The 9605-nt window shown below is 39.6% G+C and overlaps 2 protein-coding genes across 3 annotated transcripts in view; both read left to right on the top strand.

Moving 5' to 3' along the window:
- The first annotated feature begins 694 nt into the window (after positions 1-694).
- Positions 695-3360, top strand: il17d (interleukin 17d). Its single transcript, XM_086091195.1, has 2 exons — positions 695-1264; positions 2923-3360. The coding sequence occupies exons 1-2, from the start codon at positions 954-956 to the stop codon at positions 3236-3238; spliced, it is 627 nt and encodes a 208-aa protein (XP_085947321.1). The 5' UTR covers positions 695-953; the 3' UTR covers positions 3239-3360.
- A 679-nt stretch (positions 3361-4039) lies between these two features.
- The window catches only part of LOC147164951 (intraflagellar transport protein 88 homolog), a 14471-nt gene continuing 8905 nt past the window's right edge, over positions 4040-9605 (top strand). Inside the window, exons 1-12 of one of the 2 annotated variants that reach the window (XM_086091190.1) lie at positions 4040-4211; positions 4300-4371; positions 4447-4506; positions 4628-4687; positions 5334-5400; positions 5466-5535; positions 6226-6316; positions 6407-6511; positions 6588-6690; positions 7994-8340; positions 9353-9423; positions 9498-9584. In XM_086091190.1, the coding sequence (XP_085947316.1) occupies positions 4131-4211; positions 4300-4371; positions 4447-4506; positions 4628-4687; positions 5334-5400; positions 5466-5535; positions 6226-6316; positions 6407-6511; positions 6588-6690; positions 7994-8340; positions 9353-9423; positions 9498-9584 (1214 nt within the window). In that variant the 5' untranslated portion in view covers positions 4040-4130. The remainder of the gene's footprint in view (positions 4212-4299; positions 4372-4446; positions 4507-4627; positions 4688-5333; positions 5401-5465; positions 5536-6225; positions 6317-6406; positions 6512-6587; positions 6691-7993; positions 8341-9352; positions 9424-9497; positions 9585-9605) is intronic. The other variant, XM_086091192.1, reaches the window with a different exon arrangement.

Consider the following 9605-nt stretch of genomic DNA (forward strand, 5'->3'; position numbering starts at 1 on the left):
ATGCACTGAGAGGAAAAAAACAAATCTGCCTTTCCAAACATTATTGTTCATCTTTAATGGACAATATAGAGAAGTTCCAGATTTTTACTGTGCACATGTCCACATAAGACTATAATTTAGATATATTTCTAAAAGCAGTAGTTTTTTTTTTTTTTTTTTTTTTAAGAAAGCTTTAGTGGCATGTAAGTTTCCATTAACTCATTCACTGCCATTGACGTCTATAGATGTCAAAAATTAATTTGAACTATTTCTATTAGTTTAAAAAAAATTCCACTTTTGTTAACAAGAGTATGAAAACCTAAAAAAAATTTACATTTAGAACGGATATAAAATTTGTGATTAATCGTGAGTTAACTAGTGAAATCATGCGATTAATTATGGAAAAAAATTAGCGCCTACGCCCCTCATTTTTAATCATCTTTTCTTCTTTAAAAAAAAGTATATATTTTTTTAATTTTTAATAATCTTTTCTTAAAAAAAAAAAGAAAATATAAAAAATTAGGGGCGTCAGGCGTATAATTTTTTTTTATCAGAATTAATCCCATGACTTTACTAGTTAACTTATATCTGTTCTGTAGAATAAAAACAATTCTAGGCTTTCATACTCATGTTAACAAAAGTGGGTAAAAAATGTTAAACTAATAGAAATAGTTCAAATGATTTTTTGACGTCTCTCGCCGTCAATGGCAGTGAATGAGTTAAGATGATCCATAATCATCAAAGTCATTTCAAGTCATTTGTGCATGGACGCAGTTGATCCAAGCGAGCCTCGCACAGCTGCTCCCATGCCGTGCGCACCGCCCAACCCCCGCGCCAGATGTTTGTCGAGCAGGACTGCGCTGCGTGGAAAGAGGACACAAGCTCTCACTTGCACCCGCAGCCGCAAGTTCACCCGCTGAGAGCGCGATGGGACCACTTGTTCGCACTTAGATCGCCACACCGGGAAGCTCGCCATGCCCCCCGGGCCCCGCGCGCCGCTGCTGGCGGCCGCCGCGCTGCTGCTGCTGCTCCTCGCCGCCCACGCCGCCGCGGAGGGCGGCCGCGTGCGAAAGAAGGTGACCCGGAGCCGCTCGTGCCTGGACCTTCCCGAGGAGATCCTGGAGCAGATGTTCGGCCGCCTGTCGGTCGGCGTGCTGAGCGCCTTCCACCACGCCCTGCAGCTGGAGCCCCGAGACCGGGTCAACCTCAGCTGCCCCGGCGCCGCCTCGGACGGCAAGAGCAAACTCCCGGTCAACCTGCTCAGCGTCTCCCCTTGGGCCTACAGGTGTTGTTATACTATATAATACATATTGTGTGATGTGTGTTTATATTTTGCCTGTTTCTGGCTCTGGCTCTGGCTCGTTTGATTATTTGGGTATTGATATAATTGGCTACTCTGATTCCTTCTGATTGAATCCTTACAATATAGTATTGATAACAAACCAGCGTCAATGTTATTTACACATTGATTAACTGTTTTTGTATAGTTTTTTTTTTTTTATGTGGAGTGTTGATTTTTTGGTATCAGTATTGCAGTACTGACTGTATCCATGGTGAAATATTGCAATTTCATATTATGAGTTACTCTGATTTGATTTCCACGCCAGTTTTACACTGTAGAGGTGGTGGTAATTGCACATTCACTACAGTAGGTGGCAGTGTGTGCAGTGGGTATTAGCTCCTCTGCAGAGGTGTACTTGCAATCATTTTATTGACAAATGATACTATTTATTAGGGGTGGGAATCTTCGAATGTCTCACGATTCGATTCCGATTGCTGGGTGCGCGATTCGATTCAGAATCGATTTTCGATTGAGAACGCTTTTTGATTCAAAATGATTTTTGCTTCAATTTATAGATGTTCAAGGAATCGTAATGATCTACTCCAGTCTGACTCGCGGCACTTTTATCACTCAAACGAACGGCTCCACGCTGCAAAAAACACAACAACTTTTATTGGAATAACTTGATCGTGACTTTTTCCTTCTACTCTCTAATGTGGCTACAACTTAACAGTGTATCAGACCACGTGGAACCACACTGCCCCTAAGTGGCCAAATCGGGTACAACATGAACAGCGCTCCCAATAAAGGCACACACAAACAGGGGGGAAGACAGTATAAAATAATTTAAATCGATTTTGGGACATTTAAAATCGATTCTGAATCGTACTAAATGAGAATCGCGGCTCTTGTGAGTATCGATTTATTTTGGGCACACCCCTACTATTTATAATTGCGACAGAGTTGGGAGGGGGGGCAAAAATATTTTCTTTTTTTTTGGGAGGGGTAACAAAAAATAATTGAGAAGCACTGCTGTAGGATCGAATATGTATAAATATAAATATATACATATCTTTTTTGGTTATATTTTTGTATCACAGTATCATGATACCATCGGTAATGTGATACTTTCAGTATCGATGGTGATATTCTCATACTAATATTGTGAATTACTCTGAAACTGCCACAACAACCTTTGTAGTGATGGAACAAAATATCAATATTGTGGTTTATCATATTGTTTCTGTTGGTATTTAACTGGGCAGCAGGGTTTTTTTTTGTAGTGATGAGATAATGAAGCTTCATGAACCACTTACAATATTTTTTTCTCCTCTAGATGGTGCTCTTGGTTTAAATATAAAGGCTAGTACAATAGAAATTGATTACATTTCCACTGCATCTTTAAACCAAGATCACCATCTAGAGAAATAAAAAAAATATCACGAGTGGTTCATGAAGCTTCATTTCCACATCACTAGTATTCTTTCTAATACTAATTGATATTGTAAAAAATATGGTGACATCGTATTGTGAAACAAATATCAACATGAAGTACTGTATCATTAGCTACCAAATATCACAATTGTGACGGTTTTGTTGGACTGTATCGTGATACCGTACCGATACTGGCCTATACGGTCCGTTGTCTGCCCGCCTTTCAGGATCTCGTACGACCCGAGCCGATACCCTCGTCACATCCCGGAGGCGTACTGCTTGTGTAAAGGCTGCCTGACCGGACCTCAGCGGCAGGAGAGCCAGCGGTATCGCAGCACTCCGGTCTACGCTCCCTCCGTGGTCCTCAGGAGGTCCGGTTCTTGCGTGGGAGGTCGGCACTCGTACTCGGAGGTGTACGTGTCCTTCGCGGTGGGCTGCACCTGTGTCCCGCTGCTGGACAAGGACCGGGCCCTCCAGAACGCCACGAGGACTCTGGACTCTTGGAGGACGGCAAAGTCCAAAGCCGCGCGAGCATGGGGATGAAGAGAAGTCGCCAGCCAATTATTACTGCTCATTATATTGCATCGCTGTTACTTTATGTAAATAATAATCAAATATTCTGTACGTGTTAAGAAGTTAGCCAATTAAACAAGTACATTTCTCAAGATTTGTCTATTTTGAATTTATTTATTTTTTACTGGCCACCCTTCTCACATGGGGTTAATCTTCCATTTTTACGTCAAATACTTCAATAATAATGCTAGAGCGCCTCCGTGTGGACAAACTGCGTTACTTCTACGACTGCCACGTTCAGTCCACCTGAATTGCTGTAGTTACTGCAGCTAACCCATGTTTGCATTTCACACGTTCATATGTTTGCAGATGTTTGATTTATTTTTTTGTATCTATCTCCTTTAATTTTTTTATTTAAAAAAAAAAGAAGAGTTTTTTAACCCTAACCAATTGTAATAAGGTAAAGTGCACTACAATTCAGAAGTGACTGTTTGACCTTTCTTCTTCTGTACTAACAGCAATACCGAAATAAACCCATTTAAAATGAACCTCAAAAGCTTTTATACATGAGCTTAATTGACAAAGGTGGAAACGAAGGACATATTTGCTCTAATTATAGTTAGTTTTCAAATTTATTTTCAGTTCATATTAATTTTTTTTCCAAGCAATTTTTGTTAACTAAAATGTCTCTTTGCAATTTTAGTTGTTGCATCACTAAAGCTCGTGTGACATCACAGTATCTGCACGAAGGGTTGAATAAAGTTCAAACTGATGACATCATAAAGATGGCCACGCCTGCTGTATTTGATTCTTCTCATATGATTTCTTCATTCAATATCGCTCACATTAGCTTTGACCTAAATGGCTCACACGTTGTCAAGACCGTTTCCGGCTTCGTTAAAAGCGTCTTAAAGAGACAAAAATGAACAATCGACTTTTGAGCGTGAAGGAGGATGACCTCTACTCCGGCTACAATGATTACAATCCACTTTTTGACTGCAAGGTGAGATCTTGTTATTTATTTATTATTGTTTTAGTTCATAATCACTCTATAGTAAGTGTACTTGAAAAGCTATTTTTCATTTGGAAAGGAGTTGGATAATGATGCCAGCTTCCAAGAAGCAATCAAGAGCAGTCAGAAGAAAAGAGTACATCTACAACCAGTCTGTATTATTATTATTATTATTATGAATTATTGTCATTATTATATTGAAGCTATGGCCTCATTTTCCATGTAGATTAATGGACCTACTGCTGACTCTACCACAGGGGGGCGACCTTTAACTTCTTCCTCTGGAGTAAGTACAACGTGGCTGTGCTTGTGTTTGTTTCATAGTTGTGTGTGTGTGTGTTTGCGTGTGGGTGTGTGCGTGCGTGTGTGTGTCAGCATAAAAAATGAGCACTTGCTTTTATTGACAGTGTCGTACACCCATGCCATCATCATCGTCATCAAGTCGACCAACGACAACAACTGTACAGGTAAGCCATGCTAGTGTCAAAAAACAGAAAGGACTCGAAATGGAGCCCAGAGGCACGCCAGGGAGGAAGTTGCAGATGAAACTCTTTAACTCATTCACTGCCACTGACGGCTACAGACGTCATAAATTAATTTTAAGTATTTCTATTAGTTTAACATTTTTTTTCCACTTTTGTTAACAAGAGTATGAAAACCTAGAATTTTTTTTTTTTTTACGTTTAGAGCAGATATAAAATTTGTGATTAATCGTGAGTTAACTAGTGAAGTCATGCGATTAATTGCAATTATTATTATTATTATTATAATTGCCTGATGCCCCTAATTTTTTAAAACATTTTCTTTAAAAAATAAATAAATAAAATAATTGTTATTATTTTTTTAATCTTTTTCTTTTAAAGAAACGATTATTAAAAATTACAATTTATAATCTTAATTAATCGCATGACTTCACTAGTTACCTCACGATTAATCACAAATTTTATATCTGTTCTAATACAATAAAAACATTCTAGGTTTTCCTACTCTTGTAAACAAAAGTGGGAAAAATGTTAAACTAAGAAATAGTTCAAATGAATTTTTGACGTCTATCGCCGTCACTGGCAGTGAATGAGTTAAATGAAAATGATTGAGCAATTTGTTTGATCATAGCCGAGCGGAGCGGCTCGCCCCATGTCTGCCATCAGCGCTGCAGGTTATACTTCCTCTCCCACACGAGGTGAGTCCAACCAAATTGTTGGTATTGATATTTGATTGTCCATATGATAAATCAAATGGTTTTAGGCCCGCCCTTTGACCCCCTGGGCCAGTCCAGAGGCCCCGCACCGCCACTGGAAGAAAAGAAAGATAACACGTGAGCAGGGTCGGGGGGGTTACTTTTAAAATGTATTCCGTTACAGTTACAAGTCACCTGCTAAAAATTGTAGTTAGTAATGTAATCCGAGTACCATGATATTAATGTAATGTAACTTGACTACTTTGGATTACTTTTGGATTACTCCAATACCGAGTATGCTCATGAAGACGAGATAAAAATAAATATCACCACGATATATATTTTATACAATGTGCCCTTGCTATATGCGGGGGTGACATATAGAAAAAATCCTAATTAAAAAGCATGTAGGCTATTGATTGATTGATTGATTGATTGATTGATGTCCATATGCTGTTTTCGAACTGTCACTAAAAGCATAGATAGATAGATCGACATGACATCAACTGCAAAATGAACTTTTATCCCAGTCACAAGTTTAGCCTCTCTCTCTCTCTCGCTCTCATCGTAGAAATTGTAATCCCCATTTTTAATAAATGTACCTGTAATCTGATTACATGTTTTTCCCCCTGTAACTGTAAGGGAATACAGTTACGTTTTTTTGTTTTTTTTTGCAATCTGATTACGTAATTGCGGTACATGTATTCCGTTACTCCCCAAGCCTGCGCGTGAGCGGTTATAATGTTAGCTAGCGACCGCGTTAGCTGTGATGCTAACCACCATGTTTGCCTTGTGTCTCATTTTGTTATCTTTGTTGTGTCGTCTTAGGCCCGAGGAGAAGATCAAGCTCTTGGAGAAGAACGTCAACGACTTGATCAGCGAGAGCTGCGTGGCGCAAAGCACCGGCAACTCACAACTGGTCAGATTCTTGCTAACGTTTTTTTTTGTCTGCGTGAGTTTACTGCCTTTTTCAATAGTTTGTCTCGAGCGCATGTTGCGTTTTCGACAGGCCCTGGAGAAGGCGCGAGAGGCCGGCAGGAAGGAGCGAGCGCTGGTGAGACAGAGGGAACAGACTGAAAACGAGGAACAGATCAACGTGGATCTCACCTACGTTGTGAGTGCGACGATACGAAAGGGCCCCCCGACGTCACTTTTGCTCGTTAACGCGCGTTGTTGTTCTTCGCTGGCAGGTTCTGCTCAACCTGGCGAACCAGTATGAAAACAATGAGATGTACCCAGAAGCTTTGAACAGCTACGGTGAAATCGTCAATAATAAAATGTTCACTAATGGAGGTGAGCTGGAAGTTGCTATCAATCTGCTGTCGGCCATTTTGAGATATTTTTTTTTTAAATAGGCATACCTCCCAAATTTCATGTTGATAAGTGATATTGGTTTCAGGAACGAAAGGATTTTGGCCTAATCTTCTTCAAATCAAAATGGATGACTTCCTGTGTCTTTTAGAAAATGGCTTCTTGAGACATTTTTTGTGGGCGAGCTCATGAAAGACACGAGCAATTCTTACATTTCATGTCGCTAAGTAAAAGTAGTTTCTGGGGCTGAATTTTCAAACAATGATTGTAAAATGTCTGCTTCAACGTAAGATGGCGGACCGCCCGTGCATTTTCAGGAATTGCTTCTTGAGACTCTTTTCTCGATTTACTCATGATGGACACATGTAACAAATTTCATGTTGCTCAGTGAAACTGGCTTTGGGGACTGAATTGTCAAAACAATCTTCATTTTAGTTTAACTATTAGAATGTCAGCCTAAAACGGGGCTGCCAAACTTACATTAATTCAGTGGCCACTTTCATCCAAATTTGATCTAAAGTGGGCCACATTAGCATGTCTGAGTTATAAATAACAACAGCCAGTTAAAATATTTCCTGTTTTATTTTTGCGGTGCAAATAATTACAAGTCCATTATGAAATGTATTATCCTAGTGCAGAGCAATCTGAAATGTCTTTACATTGCATCAAATTCCGACGAACAGCCACATTTCACAATGTTATTGAAGTGATCGGCAGTGCGCCCTCCAGTGGGCACAATTAGCAATAACAATTGGAAAACTGCAGTTTGTGTTCTGTCATTGCGGGCCACACTCAAAAAACAGGTGGGTCAAAAAATAACCCAACTATGGGTCAAAAAATGGACCGATCGTCGACTTGATCAGTTTGACCCAACTTTGAGCCAAGAAATGGCTCTTTTAGTGTAAAAGAACTAACTAAGAAAATATTGGTCAGATCCTTTACTTGGGTCAAAAAATTGGGTCATTTTGTATAGAACAACCTAGAAAGTGGATCGGTCCATTAAAAAAAAAAATAATAATAATCTATACTTGGTTTACTTTTGACCCAGATTGGACTCCCTGATGGGCCAATCGATACGCTTGACACCCCTGGTCTTTTCAGGCATATGACTTTTGTAGTCTTGTGATGGGCGTGGCTACCCAAATGTCATGTTGTGAACTCAAACCGGCATTTTGGGGGGGGGGGGGGGGGTTGAATTTTGTGGAACTCATGTCAATCTCTCCTCTTTCTTCCAAATAAAAGTCCACCCGTTTCTGAAATAGTTTCGCCGCCGTTCTGCATTTAGGCCGCCTGAGGGTGAACATGGCCAACATCTGGGTGAAGCAGAAGAACTACCCGCAGGCCATCAAGTATTACCGCATGGCGCTGGACCACATCTCGCACAACTACAAGGAGATGAGGATCAAGATCATGCAGAACATCGGCACCGTCTTCGTGCTGCAGGGCCAGTACTCTGACGCCGTGGCGTCCTTCGAGCACATCATGAGCAACAGCGCCAACGTCAGAACCGGCTACAACCTGGTCCTCTGCTACTACGCCATCCACAACCCCGACGGCATGAAGAACGCCTTCCACAAGCTCCTCGCCGTTCCTCTCCACGTGCAGCACGAAGACAAGTACATCGCCGCGAATGTGAGCCAAACACTTGACGGCGTTGTGTTGGTTTTTGGGGTGCGTTTGCGCCCAAAAGTTATTGTGGGTCGTGAAAACTCACAAATGAACTCAAACGCTGAAGAAGCAGTTTAAAGAAATATAATTACAATGTTGTTGTTTTTTGAAAAATGACAACTATAACAAAGGACATTTTGTTTATAAAACTAACTATTACTATAGTTTTATGAAACTGCCGTTGTCAATTTTAAACGTGTTTATTTTCGGTATTGCTGTCAATCTGTAGCGACAGAAGAACAAAGGTCAGATGTTTGAGAATTGTACTTAATAATCAAGTTTTTTTTTTATTTTTTTATTTTTTTTTATCTTGCACTCAACAAATAGCTCACGCCATATATTGAAAAGAAAATACTAAAACTAAGACTAAAATTGTTGTAAAATTCCCATGAATAACACTCATAAAAAACAACAACAACCTATCCCTAATTATACAACGGCTAAATAACAACCGACATTTTTTCACTCTATAGATGGTTGCCTAGTTGTTTAAAAAAAAAAATTGAATCATTGATTTATAGTGCATTTCATACACAATTTATAACATAATATATAATATATATATATATATATATATATATAAAAGCATACAGTGCGAGACCACAGATTTTGGAAAACATTTTAAAAATAATTTGGGAAAAGAGTTTCATTTTGAACCTGAAATTGAAATGCATTTACACTTTATTGTTATGTTTGATTCTTTATTCATTCATATTATTCACTCCGATAAATAAAGGATACCAACGAATCAGTGGACTGTTTTGTACACAAGAAGTACAGAGAGAGAAAAAAAACACCGCTTTTTAAAGCTGAACTAAAACGGAAAAAAAAGACAAGCAAATTCAAACAAACTGATTAAAAAGTCCAAACGAAAAATAAAACGCGACTATAATGAACAATTTGTGAATGTGCGTAAATATGCCAAATAAAATGTCTAAACGTGCGTTTGTGTTCTAAACTCGGTGCCGTGTTTGAGGACGACATCAAATCCAACATGTTGATGGAGGTCATCAAAAACGACAAGCTGCACCAAATGGAGAAAGCTTTGTAAGAATGCTTTTGGCGCGTTCCAACGCATCGCATTCCATTTGATGTGTCATCATATTTTCCGTCCCTCGCAGGAAAGCTCGCGCTGAGAAGTACGTGTTGACCTCCGCCAAGCTCATCGCGCCGGCCATCGAGACGTCATTCGCAGCTGGATTTGACTGGTTTGTTGCTTTTGTGTGTGT

The sequence above is a fragment of the Leptonotus elevatus genome, chromosome 12 (genome assembly GCF_054856555.1).
Source record: "Leptonotus elevatus isolate MCC_2025b chromosome 12, RoL_Lele_1.0, whole genome shotgun sequence".
NCBI classification, from domain to species: domain Eukaryota; kingdom Metazoa; phylum Chordata; class Actinopteri; order Syngnathiformes; family Syngnathidae; genus Leptonotus; species Leptonotus elevatus.